The sequence below is a fragment of the Phasianus colchicus genome, chromosome 3 (genome assembly GCF_987193195.1).
Source record: "Phasianus colchicus chromosome 3, bPhaCol1.hap1.1, whole genome shotgun sequence".
Classification (NCBI taxonomy): domain Eukaryota; kingdom Metazoa; phylum Chordata; class Aves; order Galliformes; family Phasianidae; genus Phasianus; species Phasianus colchicus.
The window spans coordinates 49,258,838-49,280,740 of NC_143438.1; the positions used below are offsets into that span (position 1 = coordinate 49,258,838).

General features: G+C 37.2%; 1 protein-coding gene and 2 long non-coding RNA genes across 5 annotated transcripts in view; 1 reads left to right on the top strand and 2 right to left on the bottom strand.

The window, feature by feature from the left end:
* LAMA3 (laminin subunit alpha 3) overlaps positions 1–21,903 on the top strand; it is a 115,517-nt gene that overhangs the window by 54,189 nt on the left and 39,425 nt on the right. For both annotated transcript variants that reach the window (XM_090137471.1, XM_090137472.1), the window contains exons 25-41: positions 816–916; positions 1,017–1,167; positions 2,482–2,642; positions 4,515–4,623; positions 5,522–5,619; positions 7,803–7,968; positions 8,376–8,502; positions 8,584–8,723; positions 9,118–9,233; positions 9,768–9,979; positions 10,821–11,025; positions 14,236–14,380; positions 15,125–15,265; positions 15,751–15,915; positions 18,599–18,700; positions 19,471–19,554; positions 20,624–20,854. In XM_090137471.1, the coding sequence (XP_089993597.1) occupies positions 816–916; positions 1,017–1,167; positions 2,482–2,642; positions 4,515–4,623; positions 5,522–5,619; positions 7,803–7,968; positions 8,376–8,502; positions 8,584–8,723; positions 9,118–9,233; positions 9,768–9,979; positions 10,821–11,025; positions 14,236–14,380; positions 15,125–15,265; positions 15,751–15,915; positions 18,599–18,700; positions 19,471–19,554; positions 20,624–20,854 (2,454 nt within the window). The remainder of the gene's footprint in view (positions 1–815; positions 917–1,016; positions 1,168–2,481; positions 2,643–4,514; positions 4,624–5,521; positions 5,620–7,802; positions 7,969–8,375; positions 8,503–8,583; positions 8,724–9,117; positions 9,234–9,767; positions 9,980–10,820; positions 11,026–14,235; positions 14,381–15,124; positions 15,266–15,750; positions 15,916–18,598; positions 18,701–19,470; positions 19,555–20,623; positions 20,855–21,903) is intronic.
* LOC149918565 (uncharacterized) lies at positions 77–19,504 on the bottom strand. 2 transcript variants are annotated; one of them, XR_016465134.1, is made up of 5 exons: positions 19,461–19,504; positions 18,651–18,683; positions 6,943–7,153; positions 1,775–2,424; positions 77–632 (listed from the first exon to the last, which is right to left on the bottom strand). It is a non-coding gene; the product is annotated as an uncharacterized LOC149918565 (long non-coding RNA). The 2 variants fall into 2 exon arrangements; XR_016465133.1 differs by lacking the exon at positions 77–632 and having other exon boundaries at positions 1,175–2,424.
* LOC149918566 (uncharacterized) lies at positions 19,528–21,886 on the bottom strand. The gene is made up of 3 exons (XR_016465135.1): positions 21,804–21,886; positions 20,157–20,258; positions 19,528–19,592 (listed from the first exon to the last, which is right to left on the bottom strand). It is a non-coding gene; the product is annotated as an uncharacterized LOC149918566 (long non-coding RNA).

The following is a 21,903-nucleotide window of genomic DNA, read 5'->3' on the forward strand; positions in this document are numbered from 1 at the left end:
AAAGAGCTTGCATGCATGTTTCTTACTGAAAGTGACAGTACTGTTGTGCCTTTTGTTTTTTAATAATACCTTTGAAAAGGAATTTGTTAATGATCTTAGCCCAGTATGCTTTCACACACACACACAAGTTTTTATAAATTAGCTAAAATATGTTTTTATTGGAAAGGCAGAGCAAAAACGTGCCAGCAGGTCTTACCAACACACAAAGCACATCTTAATAGATTAAGTGCAATATTTTATAAAGTTGTCTGGGATACGTGAATCTCACTTGCAGACTCAAACACAATTGACCTTTATGCATATGAATTGCATACATGGGTGAAAACTTTGCAGAGCCAGCTGTGTGTTACCAAGCAGTGCTGGTGGAACACAGTCAAACTAGTTTTCCACTCTAGCAACTGGATCATTGGGCTTATAAACCAAGATCAGTCTTGAGTTAGAAGATAAGTGTTTCAGAGCCTGCTCTTAAGTAAGAGGGGCTTTTAGATTCCGAGGCTCTGGGCTTGATTTGTCCTGTAAGGTGATGGGGATATGGTGGGGAAGCTCTTTTATGAACACCATCCTGTACAATATGTGATGAAATAGTGGCTGCAGAGTTTCCTTGCTCACAGAGCAGTGCCTTTCTCCCATCTCTGTGAAGATACAAATAGAGTTAACAATAGATAAGTAACAATAAAAGCATGTGTCTTGCAAATAGATATTCTCCATAAAATTTGTGTAGTTGGTTTTGTGCCTTGCTCCATTGTGAAAGTCTGGAGATGTTCCTTCTGTGTTTTTCTGCATGGTCTTGCATTTGTTGTATTCTTTGTTTTTAGGATTACATGGTGCTGTTACCTAGAGATTATTATGAAGCATCCATCCTGCAGATCCAAGTTACAGAGCCTTGCACCTATTTGGCACATGTTTCAACAGAGAAGTCAGTATATATGCTGGAAAATAAACCAATCATATTGTTATTATCCCACTGCAACTGAAAACGATAATAATAATGTGTTTTGTTTTTTGTTTTGTGTAAGCTGCTTACTCTATCAGCATTTGCCACTGGACAAATTTTCCTGTGTCCTTGCTTCAGAGGCAGTATATTTCAGGCACGGTGGAAAACATGGAATACCTGTCCGACAGCCAACTCCTGATCAACCAGTGATGTCATATATCAGTGGAAGAGAGGTTAGATTCCTGCATGCTAATTGCAGTTCCATCTGCACTATTAACTATAAACCTACTGGGCTAAAACAGTTGCAGATTCATGGCCTAGAATTTGCAGATCTTTAACTCATCCCTAAAGCAGACTCTGTGCTAAGTTCTAAAATTTTTATAGATTTTAAAAGGTTAATATAGGCACATATATAACTGTCACCAGAGTGGATCTGACTCCAGGTTCACTCTGACAAAACTGTCTTATTAAATAAAAATCTCTGTGTTTCAGGCATACTGTGTTGTTCAGCATACTGCTTAATTATAGCAATTGCAAAAGGATTTGTCAGCAGTGACTCTTAATCTTTTTTTTTTTTTTTTCCCCTTAAATAGCTATACTTATGGAAAATTTTTACTTCATTTAAAAAGCTAGCAGAAGAAAGTATGCCACTGCTGTAGGTCCATTGAAAGAGAAACATGCTTTATGAAATTGAAAATTATACTAGAAACATGTTTGGTTTGAAAAAGAAAAAAGAAGAAAATATTCTATTGTGTGATAATTACACGTAGAGTGATGATGATGTCCTCTATTACTGTGGCATTAGCTTTTAAAAATACCAGGTACAACAAGGATACTTACATGCCACAGGCCTTGGTGCTTCGTTGCTGATGCATGTGTGCAACTACTGGTAATTTCAGTGAAGTCAGGATGGCTGCTGACAGAATTATTTGCTTGCTTAAGTGCTCATAGCCTCAGGACGTTGAGAAAAACATCTTAAATTTGAATTGTCTGGCCCAGCGCAACAAAAAACTGTAACCACAGTACTTTGCAACTTGCAGAGGTGAACTAAAAGAAAAAATAGTTTTTTCAGAAAGTGGCAATGGCTAAGTGAAGAAGATGCTTTCAGTCTTCATAGGGAATCAGTACGTAGGGAATTATGTTCATGGAAATGTTTATTTAGCAGAGAATTAGAGTCCATTTTTATTTGTTTTTAAAGATAGGCTAGAGATGAGGATGGCAATTTATTAGCATCATTAGAGTTTCCTCACTGGTCAATTCTACTGTTGATAACAGAAAGAATAAGCCTCAGCTTATCTTGCAGATCTGCTGTTATCTTCCCAGAACTGTTGAATGGCAGCTGTTTCCTGAATTTGGTTGACACTTATTAGTAGACAAAATGATATAAGCATTACTTCTGTTCTGTTGAATTGTCCTTTGCTGTGACAGTACAAGGTTGGCTCTAGACTAATGCTGACTGGTTAGCTTGGAGGACAGGAAAAGGGAGCTTCCTGCAAGAAAAAGAATGAAAAATCTAAAGACTTTTTTTCCAATATTGCTTGACCTAGGTCAATTTACAGATCACCATAAATGTTCCTCAAGTTGGTCGCTATGTTCTTGTTTTTGAATACACCAATGAAGATGATCAGTTATACACTGCTGAGGTAGCAGTAAATAGTCCTGGACCTATCACAGAAGGCAGAGTGAGAATATACAGTTGCAAATACAGGTGAGAACTTCCAAGGTAAATACTAAATGGTTAAGCAACCGTTCAGTATATAATTATACTATAGCTTTTGTATTTTGGAATAATCCATTGTGCTATATATGTTGTTCAAATATCAGATTGACTAAAAAGCAAATACATGATTGTCTGGGTATTGTATACATTTTTAAGTCTGTGCAGTCAGCACATTAAATATTGCTGCTGCTTTAGTGAACTTTTTCTATACAAAGGGATTTTTTATGTACACTTAAATCTTTATAAATTATGAATCTTGGAGTCCAGTAGCAGAGCATCCAGCAGCTCTGTTGGCAACAGATGTCTGCAGTATTTATACTTGTTTAGTTAAAAGCAGTCTGAGGGTTTGGGCTACAAGAAAAAGTAGCAGCCAGTTTTACAAGGGTGTTCCCACTGTTGTAACAAGATTTTTTGAAGCAGATGTATAAACGTTTCTCTGAGTTTCTGAGCGTAGCCATCCTTTGGCTCTTGGGTTGTAGGCAAGGTTGTAAGCCATATGCTGATTTATCCTCGTTGACTGCTGAGACTACTGGAGATGTTTCAGAGATTTTGCCTGTTCTGGATGAGATTGTCTTTAACACTTGAGCAATTCAGAATATGATTCAAATGTGATCCTGCAGGTGTTTGTGCCCCTGGGAGCGTGAGGAGACTGCTGCCACGCATCAATTTTTCTTGTGAGCCAAATGTTGGACAGGTTGAAGGCTTGAGGCTGTTTAGGATGAAACTGCCCAGTAGAAAAAAATTGTTTTCATCAGCATATTTGTGATACAGAGCAGAGCTATGTGAAGCAGTGACCTTGCAAGATTATTGCTAGGCGAAGTTCTTATTTTAGCCTGTTATGTAATACTTTGAGCCCCAAAACACTTTTTATAAAGCTTCAATTTTATTGCTTTTATATCAAACACCTCTTATGGGTTTATTTTGATTTTACTCATTAGTTTATCTGATACACTAAGAGATTAGTCATGGAAAAAAAAAAAAACGACAAAGAAAGCCTTTGCTACTTAAATTTAGCAGTGCAGTAAATCCCTTCTGCTGCCATTCTACATTAAGCTAATAGTCACATTGCAAGTAAATTGCTGTGTCATCTTTTCTGAGCAGAAAGATGCGTGTCCCTTCTGTTAAAAAATGGAACAATTGAACCATAATGAAGTACATGCCCATCAGAGAAACTTGAAAAATCATGAGTAAAGTGCGTCAGCTCTTGCTCAAAGGGAACTGTTTCTACTTCTGTAAGGCTGTAGGAGTCGTGCTCCCCCAACGAGGCAGGGTTCCAAACCTTTAGCAAGACTCTTCTTCTTAGTGTCTGTCTGTCTTTACTGAAGATCTAGAAAGTAGTCAAAAGAGACACAGACTAGAAATTTTTCACTTGCATTGATGAGTATCTCAGTGGACAATTAGTTTCCTAAAATCAAGAATCGTGCAGGTGCCATTGAGTGGATCATAGCTGCTGATCCATGCCATCAACAATGTGTAGTGATATGAAAGCAGCAGCTGGTACATTCTGGCACCTCAAGGAGCACAGACCAGGTACTGGATGTTAATTACATGCCACGTAACACAGCTTGGAGAACATCTGCAGATGGCATGTATGTATGTTTCAGCATCAGAGCTGAGGTGTGGAGGTTTGAACTCTGTGTAGATCAACCTAAAAAGGGCAAGCATCATTTTGTAGGTGGTGCTTCCTTTGTCTCACCAGTGAGGATGCTGCATGTTTACCAGTGGCCAGGCATAGTTGTTACAATCCAGCAGAATGACTGGGCACCAGTAGTGAGACTAACTAGGCAGCTGAGCTAGGCAATAGAATAAACAGCATAGCCTTGCCAAGAGGCTCATTTTTAATCCTGCTTTCTGTCTCAGTTTCCTTTGTCGTAGTGTTGTTGTTGATGATAGGAATCGCATTGCAGCTTATGACCTTCTAGCAGATACAAAGATACATCTTAAGGCATCATCAATTAATTTTCTTCTGGTAAGTTTTCATTTACTTTTCCCTTTTGTAATCCTTATTCCCCAAGCAGATATGCATATGATTCTATGATTCTTCTTATGTTCATGTGTTCTGTAAAGCATGTAATTTAGATGCTTGAAGATGTTAATTTATATATACACAGAGAATACCAAGTCAGGCAGGAAAGGCAAATTCCTGTTTATCTTCAGTATCACCAAGAGTATTCCCCCCTCTCTTATTTCAGAGCGGCTTTATTTCAGTACCTTTCTGTTTTCTATATGTAAAGTTTAAATTAAAAACTTCTGGTAGTTTTTTCTTCTTGTTTTCTTTTTCTAATCCTCAAAACCTATCTGAGTGTTTCCCGAGTCTCTTAGTTTCAGATAATAAACAAATTCATTTTAGAAATGACAGAACTTTGAAATGCTTTGAATAAAAAGCCTTCACTGCCATCTTTTGGTCCACACCAGTAATACATTTTTCTGGACACTGATTTTTTTCTAAATTGTTTCTGTGTTCACTGTTTCAGAAACATGAAGACAGTTGGTTGAAGTCCAGAATTAGGATTAAATTATAAACACACAAGTAGTTTCATAGAAATGTTATAGAGAAAGCAGTTATTAGTTATAGATTAGTTATTAATCCTTTCTGGAGGCAGTGTTCAGTGTGAACAAATACCATTTGAACTGTATGCTAACTCCCTGCAGCAATTGCTGTGCTAATGTGATCCATATCCAGAAGCTGCTGATACTATCAGGCTATATATCTAAATATGGAGGTTTTATACTAAGAATATCTTTATTTTTATTTCTAAAATGCAGCAGTATTTTTCCGAATAACTTACTTCGAGATTGGTTTGAATATTTTCCTGATATATAGGAAATACCTGTTATTTACAATACTAATTGTGCTTATTTTTCAGCACAAGGTTTGTATTATATCAGCTGAAGAATTTTCGTTAGAATATGTGAATCCTAAAGTGCACTGCATAGCTGTTTATAGGAGCACTCATGACAGAAGGTAACATGGGTTTTTTTTAATCCTTTCTGCTTTCTGAAAGATATTCTGAAAGGGAGACCAGATGGAATTTAATGCTTTTTAATGAACCTTTGCTCAGTGACTGAAAGATGGCTCGTAAGCTACTTTTACAAGGTAGAATTAGTAAAAAAGTTGAAATGTTGTTAATTCTGGCCTTTTCCTTGCCTATCTGAACTACTGAGTGCTAATACACTAGAAAACAAAAGTATTTCATTTGCTGTCAAATGTGGTAAGTGTCCAAGTTCAAAGAACACTGCTCTTTTTGCAGCACGTCTTGAATTATCAGGCCTGAAATATTGACTGTTCTTTCTGGAGTTTCATTTTGTTTCAAAATGGCTTTAATTTCTAGTTGGTTGAGGATACAACTGCCCTTCCAAGCACCCCAAATTCACAGATACACCAGCAAAACTTGGCATTCCCAAAATGTTGAACAGATAGACCTCCACTTCACAAACAATCCATTCCCTTCTCTACCTAACTCTGATCCTGTAGGACAAGTGTGCCCTCAGCACTCATCAGGCACAACGGCACTAGGTGATCCTTCTGCTCCATATTTGTGTAGGATCAGCAGTTAGAGCACACTCACACATTTGGATTGACTCAGGCTGATTACCCCTTGTTACTGAAAATAATTTTCACTTCCCAAGTAGTTAGTTTCAGGTTTTGCAAAGCACTTGCTCTGTCCTGTTGAAGGTCTTCCCCTTCCTGTTTTGTTCTTTGTGCCAGAGAGGAATTAGCATTGCGTTTTCTGAATTAGGAAGTCCTACATTTCAGCTCCTGTTAGTCTTGCCTGGATTTCCCTAGTGATTTTAGTCTTAAGACTTTTTTTCTGATTGATCTGACAATGGGGAGAGCCTCAAAGTAAAAGTGAATGTTATTTGCAAGACTTCAGAGGCAGAAAGTGATTAGGTGGCTAGGTGCTAGTTTTCCAGATGGTAGCTCTTAATATAATGGCTGAATTAAAATAGAAAACAGAAAAACCCAGATAGCAAATTGGATACAAGTATGCAACTGTACTTGGCTTGCCAGCCTGCATAGTTTTGAATTTCAGCTTTAATGCTTCTGTTCAATCTTTCAAATGAGAGTAGCTTTCTAATATGGAAGGTACTTGTCCTTGCATGATAGGAATTTTGCATTCGTAGGCATATATACTCCAAGTAAAATGGGGTAAAAAAGCTGGATGCAAAACATGATTTACAGTAAAGCTAATGTAGATATATATAACTGTTACTTGCTTGTTTTTTGGTCTCTTTCTATATTTGTATATTTTGCTATATGTTTCTGTTCCATTTTTAAGACCAATACCTGGCATAATTTTTGCTTTCCTCAAAGTATTTAGTATTCACCAAGTTGAAAGATTCAGAATCTTGGCTCAGTTTAACAGTATTAGAAGCAGATGTTACATGTGGTTTCCTGCACAAGCCTGGCAAATAGATCTCAATCTTGGTCCCGGAACACAATTGCTATTCCAGTTCCTCGCTTGTCCTGAACAGAGTTATCATTGTCTTCTGCGTACCTACAAGAAGTGAACAAACATCAGCATGAAACCCTCAAATAACATCTTCTCCTGAAGTCTTGTAAAACATTTATCTCAATCAAACTCTTAAGAATTAAATATGCCAAGTAAAAATTGGTTAAACACAGCAGTGGAAGAATTGGGATGCTTTCAAGGAGCACTATTTTGGCTTCGGTTCTACGAATATTTTGAGTACATACTTAACGTTTAAGTACATAAGTAATCCTACTGGCTTTGGTGGGAAAACTTACATTTTTAAAGGTTATACTACATAAATATTTGTAGAACTGAGAACTCGGTGTTAGCACAGACTGCTGAAGACAACTAACAGCATCATATAACATTTTTTTAAATTGTATTTTTAAAACTCTTGGTTTCCTTAGAAAACTCTTTTATTGATAACTATTTAGTGAATAGTGAATAAAATCAGTCCACATACATTTTCCCCTTAAATTAACTCTGTACCCATTGCTTTCATTTACTTTCTGACCATGTCCATAGAATTCCAAAGAGTAATAATGGTTACTATTGTACTGTTAACTGTATTACATTCTACCATGTTAACTTCTGGGATTTGAATGCAATTTCTTTCATGGTGCTTAAGGAATGTTCCCAACCCCAAGAGTAATTAATATTATTCTGTTTTTAGTGTAACATGCATTCCCTCAGTGTATGAAACTCCACCAGCAACTTTGATTTTGGATGCATTCAGGGATGGGAAAATCTCTGAAGTACAAAGAAATATACTTCATAGTCCACTGAGTGCTCCTTTATCTTCTGAGTCAGTTGATGGAGTCACCTTGACATCATTACAGGTAGCTCATATTTTGAAACTACTATTTCTGAAGTCACAAATGATGTTCTTAGAAAATTTCTTTAGATGAAGCATTCTAATAAAATAAAAACTAAATGAAGTGATCAAAATAACACTGCAGACTGAGTAAGCCACGAAGATAATATACCAAAAGAGAAACAATGTCCCGGTTTCTTTCTAAACTTATATCAGTCTTGGAGACTACAGAAGTGCATTATATGTGTTTGACATGTTAACAAGAAGGAGCGTGTGAATGTAATGCTGCAGCCTTTAAAGTTATTGTTAACTTCCTGAGATATGCCAAGTCCTTTCTCTACTGTTGCAGCTAGGAGATATATAGCAAAGTTGATAAAAACAAGAATATTTCACAAAAGAAATGTACTACTAAAGCTGTTCTTGCTTCTGCAGAACCAGGTAACCATGGCTGGCAGAGTGCCCCGCTTGGGCAAATATGTATTTGTGGTACATTTTTATCAGCCAGCACATCCAACGTTCCCTGTGCATGTGCATGTGAACGCAGGACACGTGTGGTCAGGTAGGAATCCAAATTTAATCTAACTCCTTTCTCTTCTCAGCATTTTGACACACTGGTCATTGTTTGGCATTACACTTCTAGGTTCCTTTAATGCTTCATTCTGTCCTCATTCTTCTGGCTGTCGGGATCAGGTGATTGCAGGAAACCAAATTGAGCTTGACATTTCTGAACCTGAAGTCTCTGTTACAGTAATGATACCTGACAGAAGAATGCTGGTTTTGGTGAGTTTACTATGTAAGTGTACTTGAAAATACTCTTGCAACTTCACTAGCCTTTTAGAGATAGGTACAAGGATGAAAGCTAAGAAGAAAGAATTTGATTTTTTATGTAGTATTTCAAATTGTTAGGATCTTGTACACTGCTTTTGTTTTTAAGTTTTTAAGATATTATGCACTGTTTTTATTGTATGCTGCTTTTAAAGTAAATTTGAGGAGGAGGGAGGGGATATAGCTTCCTAGTATGTTTTCCTACCTTTTTGTTAAAATGCTATATTTTTGGAGGAAAATCCAGTACTCATAAAGAAATAACATTAAAAGATATAAATGCCTCAGCTTGTTTGTTTTTTGGTTTTTTTTTTTTTCCTGAAATGTACAATTTAGCTTTTTCTGTTTTAAGAAAAGTGTCTTAGTTGTTCCAGCAGACAACTACAGTTACAAAATTCTTGACAAAAAGACGATGGACAAGTCATTTGATTTTATCACCCAGTGTGGAGGAAACAGTTTTCACATTGAGTAAGCATCACTTCCTAAAAAACTGGGCATTTGAAAGCAAGCTGGTATTTAATATTATTTTCACTTCTTATTAAAAAAAGATGAATAAAAGCTTCATCCCTTTGCTATGTTAAAATGCTTTAAATGGCTTATGCTGGCCCATTAATATTGCATGAGTCATTTTTCCATAACTTTCTATTGTAAATGAAATGTAAAGGTAGCTTTATTGCTCACAGGATGGAAGAGGAAAATCTATGTCATCTTTCTGTCTTTGGTATTTCCATCTTTGGTATTTTGCTTGGCCTGCTGAACTAATATGACTCATATACCTACTTTCTTTGAAAAAATCTCTTACCTACTCTTACTTACTTGTCTACCTAACGATCAAAATCATTTACTACTAATATAATTAATGTAAGTATGTCCTTGCATGCCATCCTTGTTTCAAAGAATTGTTTGAAAGATAGGACTATAATTTAGAGAACCACTTCAAAGTATTCTGATAGCAATTTCCAAGTTGCAGTACTGACGAAATTTGTATTTCAACTTAAACAGCCTAGAAAGATCATCAGCCTTTTGTAAGGATTCTGCAAGATCACTTGTGGCTTTCTACAACAATGGAGCAGTGCCATGTAATTGCCACAGCGAAGGTTCCATGAGCTCCACCTGCAGCCCTCTGGGAGGACAGTGTATTTGCAGACCTAACGTCATTGGGCGTCAGTGCAGCAGATGCCAGACTGGCTACTATGGATTTCCATTCTGCAAGTGTAAGTACATGCTCTGGCTTATTCAGTACTTGAGAAGACCTTAGTTATTTAATTCTCTCATTTCATTGCATAGGCACCACAGCTTCACTCTTTTTTACAGGGCTTGATCCTATGGCGGGTTGGTTGAGCCATCTTAGCATAGCTTTCAGTTTAATGCAGGGTTAAACTCATTCCCTTTAAGTACACCTAGTTCAAATGAAATGTGTCTTCATGTGAATTATCTGATTAGGACTTACAGTTTTGCTGGTTAAAATCCATATTGCTACTCAGTTAAATGGATTTTTCTGCACTGACTGCTTAGTAGTTGCTGTGTTAACACTACTATTAACACTACTTTATCTCAATTTACACCTTCAAGATTTTCTGTTGATAATCAAGGACACATAGTATTCTTAATTCATCTCATTGTGATATTGTTCTCAATAGCATCAACAGATCTGTAGATCACGCCACTAGTCCTCATCTGCCTTCCATATATTATTCTGTTTGTTAATGTTGCTTTGTAGAAGTGATCATCTTGAAACCAAAACTATTAATTGTTTAATACTTGACAGTTTGGGAAAGTCTGAATTCAAGTGACCAATCCATGGAAAAGAGCCAGAGTCTCAAGCTACTCTTTGGAGCTACAGTTATATCACATAATCATGTTCCATGGCCTTGACTGATCTCACTCTCATATCATCATGATAGCTAGAGTTAAACAAGCCACCTAAAGGTTGAAAATTGTGAAGGAAAGAAAAGAAAAAATGTAGTGTGTGTTTGTTTTGTATTAAGATTTTATAAGAATTGATCATTGTAAATTGAGATGTGATTGATTTGTAGAATGTTTTCTTTGACATAGTATGCAACTGTGGGCAGCGTCTTTGTGATGACGTAACTGGCAAATGCATTTGCCCTCCTCGAACTGTGAAACCAAAATGTGAAGTGTGCGAGAAACATTACTTTGGCTATCACCCTCTTGCTGGCTGTGAGAGCTGCAATTGTTCAGAAAGAGGAGTTGTTAATGCAGCAAGACCAGAATGTGAAAAAAACAAGGGGCAATGCAAGTAAGTTTGGATTATGTGCATTATACATGCTGTATGAGTAGTTTGCTTCGCTCTTCTTTTTGGGTATTTGGAAAACATGGGAGGATAAAGGGAACTTTTACAATGATAAGCAGAAATATAACTGATTTTTGACAGTAGGTAGAAGTCAGCTGTTACAGGAATACATGCATTGCTTTGTGGAAATCTGGTTTGTGTGAGTAACTAATGGTGGCATTTGAGATACCCAGGCACGCATTTTGTTTGCTGGGGATGTGTCATGTAAGCTTTTTCAATGCCCGGATAGCAGTTCACTACAGACTGGAACTCTGACATATTCATCGTGGTTATGTCATCTCCCAAATTCTTAAAAGCTTTGCATCTGACATTCCATAATCTAAAGCGTGTGTTTAAATCCTGTAATGTTTTTAAGGACTATAAAACTTAAGTTTTTGCAGTGAAGTTTTAAGAACTAATTTCTGTTTATTTCCTTGGGGAGATAAACAGCAAGTATGCATATGTGAGAGCCCATAGGTTGCATAAGGCTGAATTTGATACAGTTTAATTGGATTGTATATGCTTTTGCAGAGTCCTACTGAAGAAATATAGTCTTTCCTACTCTGCCGTTAGTCCCATGTATATGACAGAGAATACTCACTTTCAGAGTTCATATTGGAGTTCTATATTATTTCCTGAAATTGAACTGTTTTTTCATGTCTGTTGCTTTTGCATGAACTGAATAATTGTTTTATCCCAATGATGAAACAGGAAACTGTTTTCATAGATAGAAATCAAGATTCAGGATTGAAGCGTAGCATATATGGAACAGGTTCCCTGGGAGGTGGTGGAGTCACTGTCCCTGGAGGTGTTTATGGATAGAGTAGGTGTAGTACTTAGGGACATGATTAGGGGGCAATATTGGTGGTAAATGGACAGTTGGACTACATGATCTTAGAGGCCTTTTCCAACCTTTATTCTTTTATATTCTGCACTGATACAATTTAATCTGATGGGACTCTGCTTTCATTTCTCCCCATAACTTATTCTTACATGGGCAACAAAGCTGTACAAAAATAGATCAAATAATTCGGTCAAATAAAATCTAATACTTTAAAGATAGGGCTTAGCACGTTTCTGCTTGAGTAAAGCTGAGGATAATTTCTGCAGAAATAGATTTTCTGTCTCAGTGAAAAGCTGTATTGCCTGATTGTAATGGTGATATCTCTAACATGCAGCCTGTGACATAAATGAGATGACAGCTTACCGGTTAAAAAAATATATGTATTCTGAAGCAAAATCTCACATTTGCCAAATATTTTTGGACTGATTTGGAAGTATAAAGCCAGCTACTGCATTCTGATCAATACTTTTCCTTCTATGGATTACATGAAGTTCATAGTCCCCATCTAACTCCAGTTATTTATGTGTAGGGGGAATGCATTCAGAGAGACTCTGAGAAACCTCACCCATTGTTTGGTGAACTGAGTAATTGTTTTTGTATTTTACGTGAAGTGCAGTCTGCCTTGTCCACACACTTATCTGTTTGTTTCCATATGTTTGTAGTGTAGTGCATGTATAAATTTGGTGCTGAGAACCTAAGGAAACTCCATCAAATCTCTGATTGTTATAAGAATGATGTTGTCACAACCAAAACATAAAGGTGGTGATGGAAGACATTCTTTATAAGTGGGAATTTACTATCTTGAAATCTTTAGGCTATTAAAGGCAGATTACAGGAATAAGCAAGTTAGTATAAACAGAAGGAAGAAAGATCATCAGACCTACAATTTCATCAGTCTTATCAGTCTGTAAAAGTTTGTCCCAAAGACAGGAGGAAGGCTGCCACAGAAAGATATTTTAGGTTGTCTCAAGCCTTGTTTTCGTAGTTTGGCGTCTTTTGAATCACCTGTACTTCACTCAAGTAAATCCTTGAAAAGCAGGCCCACAAAAACATAATGAGGTTCACTAAGGCCAAGTGCAAAGTGTTGAACTTAGGTCAGGTACAAGAATCCTAGGTACAAGTACAGACTAGGAGATGAACTCTCCTTAAAAGCAACCCTATGGATAAGGACTTGGGGGTGCTAGTGGAGGAAAAGCTGGACATAAGCCAGCAGTGTGCTCTTGCAGCCTGGAAGGTCAACAGTATCTGGGGCTGCATCAAAAGAAGGGTGGACAGCCGAGAGAGAGATGATTGTCCCCCTCTACTTGGCCCTTGTAAGGCCCCATCTGGAGCACTGTGTCCCAGCCTGGGGCTCCCAGTAGAAGCAGCATGCAGAGCTGTTGGGGCAGGTCCAGAGGAGTGCCATGAAGATGGTCAGAGGGCTGGAGCACCTCTCCTATGATGAAAGGTTGAGTGAGTTGGGATTGTTTAGTTTGGAGAAGTGAGGGCTCTGGAGGGACCTCATTGCAGTCATCCAATACTTGAAAGACGCTTACAAGCAGGAAGGAAACTGAGGTTTTTTTGCACATAGATAGTAATAGGACAAGGGGGAGTGGATCAGATTAGATCTTAGAAAGAAATTTTTTGCTCAGAGAATAGCAAGGCACTGGAACAAGTTGCCCAAGGAAGTTGTAGATGCCCCATCCCTGGAGGCATTCCAGGCAAGGCTTGATGAGTTCCTGGGCAGTTTGATCCTATTGGTTGGCAACCCTGCCTATGGCAATGGGGTGGAAATTAGATGATCTTTGAAGTCCCTTCCAACTTACGCTATTCTATGATTCTGTGAAATCCAAGAGATTCAGCCATCACTGTATCCCTTGTGAACAGTTGCAAACTAACACAAGACTTGTGTCAAGTTGATGTCTCCATAATTATTCATAAGACTGGAATTCTCCACATTTTTGTTAGCAGGTGAGTGCCTTGGAAATGCCCAGTCACATCCTCTAGATATAAATCTCCCAGGTGCTCTTATCTGTATACAATATTCATGTTTCACTCTTTGCTGTATAGAGTAGTTCAGTGATGCAAGCACTGATTTGCTGCAGAATTCTAATTCCATTGTGAGCTTTTATATCTTTCAAAATTGAATCCCTTCATAATTTCCATGACCACTATAAAATGTTGCAGTTCTTCTCACCATTCGACTGGGAGCAGTACTAATCTGCTGCTGTTTCTTCATGAAACTTAAAAGTTTTTCATAGCCATGCGATTGCCACAAAAAGCCACCATCCTCCCACTCGCTGTTCCTGCCTCTCTTGTTGATTCCCTCCTGTGTGTTTCTTTGTTTGATAAAGATGCAAACCAGGAATAAGAGGACGGCAGTGTGATCAGTGTGCTCCAGGTACTTATGGTTTCCCAAACTGCATACCGTGTAATTGTAACAGAGATGGAACGGAACCAGATGTTTGTGATCCTCAAACAGGAATTTGTCTCTGCAAGGTCAGATAAATCAAATTATTTCTGCATTCATAGGCATTGTTTGCACATTAGTGGTTATTTCAGATTTAATGGTGGAATAGTGTGTGCTGATCATTAAGAATTAAAATCAGCTGTAGAAAAGCGCACCTTGTATGCGCAGATTATCTGCATTTATTTAAATGAGTTCAGTATCTGTCGGTTTTACAGTTCATCTTAGTTTTTACAGGATGTTACAGCAACATAACAAAGACATTCATTGATTTACTGAAGCAATCTGTACCCTGCACAGATCTGCTCTATGTATCTGCATCTCAGCTTTTGGACGTTAACCAGGTCCCAGGCTTTTTTTAGTTATATTATGTCAGTTGACATTTCACCACAGCATTGTATCCAGGAAATCTTCTTTTGTTCTGATTTGCATAATTAGATATGATAAATGTGAACTTTCACAAGTGACCTTTTATATTGTAGGTTTCAAAAAGCCAGCAGGAGGGTTTTGGCAGGGAAGTTACCAGCTGTCTCTGACTAATAGGTATTATTCAGTGGTTAACTTTATGGACTGTAAAGACAGCTCATAACTAAGATAGTCTCAAATAAGTTGGTTCTATTTGTATTTGGGATATGGTATGTGCAGACAATCACATTTCATTCATGTTTCCATGCACTTAAATAAATATACTTTCAGATTTGTTTTATGTGCAGGAGATTTTGGGGGCCAAAATCAAAAGGAAAACTCTGAGAATTCTTTCAACCATGCCTTAACAGGAGAATGTTGAAGGTGCAGAATGTGATATTTGCCGACCCGGATCATTTTATCTGGACCCTTCTAATCCCAGGGGATGCACCACTTGTTTTTGTTTTGGGGTAACAAGCAGCTGTCGCAGCACAAATCATCGTCGAACCAAGGTGTATTTGATATTTTTTTTCTTTGCTGTCATGAACCTACATTTATTCCATTATGGAAATGCCAGATTTCTTCTGAAATTGCAAATATTTTTTATTAGTTGTGAAGGATGAGAAATGTTCTGTAAGCAATGGTGCAGATTTGGTGCAGCATGATTAAATCTTAGGTATAGACTGAATGTGCCTTTTAGTTGAAATGGCCCTTTTCCCTTTTTTGTAGCAAACTTGAATTGATGTTCAGGAGAGTTCGTCTAATGGTTACCTAAGACTGTTTTGAAAACCTATCTATCTGTTCATCTTACTACTCTGAGATGTTCTGGTAGATAGGCATCATACCTTCTTTTCTCCAGTATAATAATAAATAGCAGGTTGTATAGTCCTTAATGAAACAAGAGCCAAAGTCTAAACAATTTCCTCCCCATGTTATAGTGTTAGTTAAGCTTAATAGAAGATGAAACAAACTTTTATTTCCTTTTATATGTTTTCAGTTTGTGGACATGAGAAACTGGCGCTTGGAGGCAATGGATGAAAATATTGACATTCCTGTCACTTTCAATCCAGTCAGTAATAGTGTGGTGGCTGATGTTCAAGAATTGCCTGCTTCAGTGCATAGTTTGTACTGGAAAGCACCACCATCTTACCTGGGAGAGAAGGTAAATGACACACGACTTTTTGTGTATGTGTGTGTCAGCATTGTTGATAAAGAGTCTCTTTGTATTCCTTGGATACTCTTTTCTCTCTTCCCTCACTAGATTCTTATCTGCCTTTCCTGAAATGCCAGGAATCATAACATGTGACTTCTGAATAGAAGGTTGTGAAAAGCATGATAAGGAACTATGGTTTAGAGAGCTGGTACCTTAAGGTACTTCCCTGACACTCAGAACACACAGAGCTTGCCAGTGTGCCACAGTATACTTTAGATTCTCTAGAGTGTACATATCCAACCCACTAATTTTATGGTTTTGCTGCCCTCTTTTTTTATATATATTTTAATAAAAATAATAATTAAAAAAAGATTTGTTACTTATGTATGTTAACTATATTATATTTTGTACGTGGCTCAAGACAATTCCTCTTCACTCAATGCAGCCTAGGCAAGTCAGAATGCTGGACACCCATGCCCTAGAGTGATTCCCTCCTGAGCAGACTTCCAAAAGAATAAAAGTTCAGCAAAGAATAAAATACTCAGCAACCAATAAGGAAAAAAAAAAAAAAAAAAAAAAAAAAAAAAAAAAAAGAAAGAAAAAAAAAGAAGAAAAAAGGAGAAAAACCCTTCTCTTTTAGTATGTTGGTGGAAAGGCTGTTGAAAAGGATTGAAAGGCTGAAAGTTGTATTACTTGGTTGTTGCATTACACCAGCCAGTCCTAGCTTCCTTCTTTGTGCAACAGTGTGCAACTGAAAGTCTACAGTTGCTAACCAGTTGTAGGACATACAGATTTTTCAGATGCAGTTCTGATATCACATATGAGAAAACAATGAGAAAGGCATGGTAGTATTAAATAGGAAACAATTTTTCAAATTCCTCTATAGTCTCCATTTTAAGGAGTAGACCAGTGTTTTTCATCCTGTTCTCCTGAGCTTAGGTATAAATACCTTTGAGTTGAACAACACATGTAAACTTTCTGTTCACATTATAAGGCTTCTTGCTGCAATGTCCAAAAACAATTTTCTGAAGTAATTTCATGAAAAAGCATACTTCATTTACTATGATGCTAATCCAAACAAGCTTCTTTTTCCCATTACAAGATGTAAATTGATCTATTATTGCTTTTAAACACAGCTACAAAGAACAGTGCTATGATTTTTGTATTCTGTGTCACAGTATCAAACCAGGCATGCCATGTCTGTTTTGTCTGTAATTCATCAATATATATTGAAACAAGCAGAGTAAATGCTGATGTCTACCTGCAGAACTCTATAACCTGACAAAGCAATTTTTCACTTGTCCAAACACACAAGTTATAAAAGCAAGCAGGAAAGGGTTGAAAACAAAGTACTGTATCTGTGGCATGTATCTTTTCATTTTTTCTTCAAAAATGAATTTCTTACTTCTCTAGAACTGAGAGTCAAATTTCACATATTTCACTTATAGCTTATGATGTAGAGTTTATTAGCCAAAAACAAGAGTTAACAAAGTATTTCCAATTCTGGTAAGTGCTGCTTCTGATTCTGATCATTCCCTTTCACAGTGGCTGGAAAATCTTTATCCTTAGTTCTGTATGGAGAGCACACTTCCAAAGGGAAGTTTGTAAATTTCCTGTATATACTTTAGGCATAAAATTCTCTCGTATTTATGTAGTGGATTTGATGATGTAATCTTTTCCCATAATCATGAGGGAGAAAGGAAAATTTAAAGTGTTAGCAATTGCTGCATGAAAAGGAGATGTTGGTAATGGAAACAGGAGATTTCTGAATGCAATGTTCTCCATCACAAAGACTGCAAAGGCTCCTACATGGGTGTTGGAGAGATCAAGACATAAGAAGCACCTACTAGCTCCTCCAAGGTTTGTGTTTCAGTTAGCACCCATAAAACTTTATAGCAAGCTCTTCTTGGAACAAGAAGTGTTCAGACTCTGTCTAGAGTCTTTTTTTATCTCTATATAGTATATTTTAAACAGAATTTCTCTACAACCCAGAGAAGCTGTTTGACAGATGATTCAAAGATGCTTGCCTAAGTCTTTGTTTTATGCAATGGAATGTTAATCTGGTTTGGTTTGAGGCCTTTTGAGGTCTTCTATAACTGAGCCAAAAGGTGGTTTCAGCTCAGCCTGCGACAGTGGTCTGTTATCATCTTCTTACAATAGAGCTGATGCCAGTAGAAATTGTATCATCTTCAAAGTGGAACAAAGATTTCCTGTTTGGATTCATATCAGGAAGTTAGGAAAATGAGTTAGCCAATGAAATTCACATTCAGACATGATTAGTTTGCCTTATCCATGGCTGTTCATTGGGTATAAACGACCAATTTAATTATCAGTCTGATATCTGCTTTGGATGAGCTTTTGTTCTGTAGTCTGGGGAAGAGCAGCATTTATGTGATTATGTATTTTTTTTCCACAACACAGATGGCATGAATCAAGATATAGAAATAAAATGGCACTGGTAACAGTCCAAAGAACACTGTCAGACACTACTCAAAGTAACATTAAATGCACAAAGTAACCAAAACAAATAATATTTTCATCCAAACAACATGTATTTTCACATTTGGCCTAAAGCACAGAAAAATAATATATTGTTTACAATTCTTGAAGTGCAGTAAATTTGAATACAAATTATACTAATATCAAGCAATAGCATAGTAGAGTATTTCATATTATGTATGTTTTGTTCCAGCTTTCTTCATATGGTGGCTTCCTAAGTTACCAAGTGAAATCTTTTGGCTTACCTAGCGAAGGCATGGTTCTTCTGGATAAGAGACCTGAAATAAAACTAACAGTAAGTTTTGAAACAGTTCTTAGTCTTGCAAGCAGTACTCATACCATGATTTTTTTTTTACTTGACAGCTGTGGCAAATTTTGTTCCTATATTACGCTTAACTATTTATAGCAACTTGCTACTTGCTATAAAAGTGATTTTATTGCATTTTGCTCAAAGCCATCAACATGATTCTCTCTGATACCAAGGTAGCATATTATTAAGCATAAATAACTTCAGAACAAATAAAAATTCAGATGAATTATTGTTTTTTTAAATTGCCAAGGCAATATTTTTGTTTCTTGAGACCATCAGAAATATTAATTCAGTGTTCTAGGATTCTTACTATGCCTCATGCAGTACCCAGTCATTTGGGTAGCAGGATGTAAAGTCAAAGTGTTTCTCAGTCCTATGTTTGTATTCCTTTCTGCATGCCAAATTTTTCTAACACAGGAGACTATGAAAATGCAAAAAAAAAAAAAAAAAAAAAAAAAAAGTTTTTACTTGGAACTGGTAACTAATTTCTAACGGCAAGCATTAATCAAATTATCTTGTGTTTTATTTAAAGGCAAGAATGTCAATGGGTCAAAGCAGGGAAAGCACTTCTGACAATAAAATACAGTAATCATTACTTTTCTTGTTATGCTTTCCTTACAGAATGATATACAATTACTGTTAGTTTTTATTCTCCAAATAACAAGAATAATGCACTTTATCAAATTGTATTGCATGTGAACACTTTGCTATTTTACTGCTTTTTGTGGCAATGTTATATCCTTACTCTCATGCAGGGCCAGCAAATGAAGATTGTTTATGTGGATCCTAGCAACCCTCTGCCTGACCGTCAATATTATGGCCGTGTGCAGTTAGTTGAGGTGAGAAATGGAAATGGAATGGCCTTCCATTTTCTTCCCTGTGGTACATAAAAATTTACAGGTAATATATAATTAAATACCAAATACTTAGTAATGTTAACATAAATTTCAGTACTGCAGGTCATAAATACAGACTTTTTTCTCTCTTTACTCCCACATTGAACCTAGCTTCTGTTTCATGCTATCTAGTTTTAGCACTTCTGAGTTAGGCATTTTGTCCAGCTTAGTCCTTAGCACTCCCTCCAAAGCCAGTGGTGTAATACTGAATTAGTCACCATTGGAAGATGACTCAGTGCAGCCCCGGATGTGTACTTAACAGGGATCATAGAATCAGAGAGTGGCTTGGTTTGGAATACACATTAAAGATCATCTATTTCCAACCCCCTGCCATGGGTAGGACTGCCAACCACTGTATCAGACACTAGATCAGGCTGCTCAGGGCCTCATCCAGCCTGGTCTTGAACATCTTCTGGGATGAGGCATCTGCAGCATCTCTGGGTAACCTGTTCCAGCACCTCCGCACTCTCTCAGTGAAAGATTTCCCCAACTTCTAGCCCAAATCTCCCCTCTTTTAGTTTAAAACTGATGGAATGAATTGTTACCTTTTCCTCCTATGAATCTCAGAGGAGTCTAGGTGCTTAGTTTAGATTGGGCCTCCAACGTCTGTGGAGGTGAAGCTGGCAAGGATTATTCCTTCCTTAAATCTGTGCACAGAAAATCAAACTGAGTTATTTCTGTCTCATATAGGTGAAAAGATAATGCATCTATCAATTTGGATGACTGAAGAAAAACCTATATGCTGCTTCATTTTTGATACCTCAAAGCCATATGTACCTTGCAAAGCACATCTCTTTTTGTACTCATTATTCCTTTCTCTTCCTATCCTGTGTTTACATTCATGTTCTTATTTTACTGATGTTTGCTACCCCCACACCACTGGGACTGTAGAACTTTGTTCACTTTTTTTTTCTCCTTTTTTTTTTTTCCCCCCTGACAATCCTGTCTTCTTTGCAGGTTCTCTTTTTAAAGGGCTGTAGGGCTGTGCTCATGTTGTATCATTCATGTGCAGGGAAACTTCAGACATGCCAGCAGCAATAACCTTGTATCCAGAGAAGAGCTGATGATAATCCTGTCTAGACTGGATGCCTTACACATCAGAGGCCTTTACTTCACTGAGACTCAGCGGTTAACCCTTGGTGAGGTTGGGCTGGAGGAAACGACCAGCACAGGAAGTGGCAGCATTGCATACAATGTAGAAACATGCTCCTGCCCTCCAGAGTACGCCGGTGACTCATGTCAGGTAGGAAATGTTTGCCTTCATACCACACCATTACCTGCTGTCTTGCCTACAGCTATACATACTAGTTCAGTTAGAGGAACAGGCTAGTTATTAAAGTACTTAAACATACTTCTTTTAAGTGTGTGCACTTTTGATGGCTCAAATACTTTCACTGTCTAAGTAAAGACCTGTAAGGCTATTCAACTCTTAACCGCCTTTATGGAATTGTAAATGTCATTTTATGTGTGTAAGGCACTATAATGTTGTCTAAGGGAAACAACCTGGATACTGTCCTATTCTGATAATGACTGATGCTTTTCCTATTTTTATTGGAAAATGTTTGAAAGTTGAAGTTAACATATTTGCTAAACCGTTTGGAGATATTTTTCTGAAAGAGGATGTAAACAGTGCAAAATAATACTGCTATCTGAAGAATGGTGGAATCATAGCCATACATAGTTGTGTATTCCATTCCTGATGCTGTTCCTGTAGATGTAATTGTTTTGGTTGTCACTTCACAGCAGAATAAAGTACTGGAGAGATAAGCAGTGTACAAAGTGCACCAATATGAGGAATTATTCTCTCAGAAAATGGTTGATGGTTGCCATAAAGCAACAATTGCTGTGCTAACCTTACAAACATTTTTGAAATGAGAATGAAAGAATAATAGCTACACCAGAGTAGCTGCAGAGGGGCTGAATAAAACATTCACAGTTGGCTTTTGTCTCCTATGTGCATCCACTGCTCAGGGTAGCTATTCATCATCTGTCAAATGTCATTTTGCAAATTTTGCTAGAAACTTATTTTTCACACATCTGGTGTTCTCTGCTATGTGCAAAATGAGAATTGATTGAAGTCCCTGCTGCTATCCCATTGCTTTCAACATATTGCCTGCATTAAACTGAGGTGGATATTTTTTTACACGTACTGATGAAAATACATAGCCAAAGGAAGTGATCAAGACACTCACCTGGGTAATTCGTAAGCACTGTATGTTTATGCAGCGTTACTCAGGCAGTGATTTACTGTGCTAATCATCTAGCTCTGTCTGACTGCGTTAGGTGGAGAGA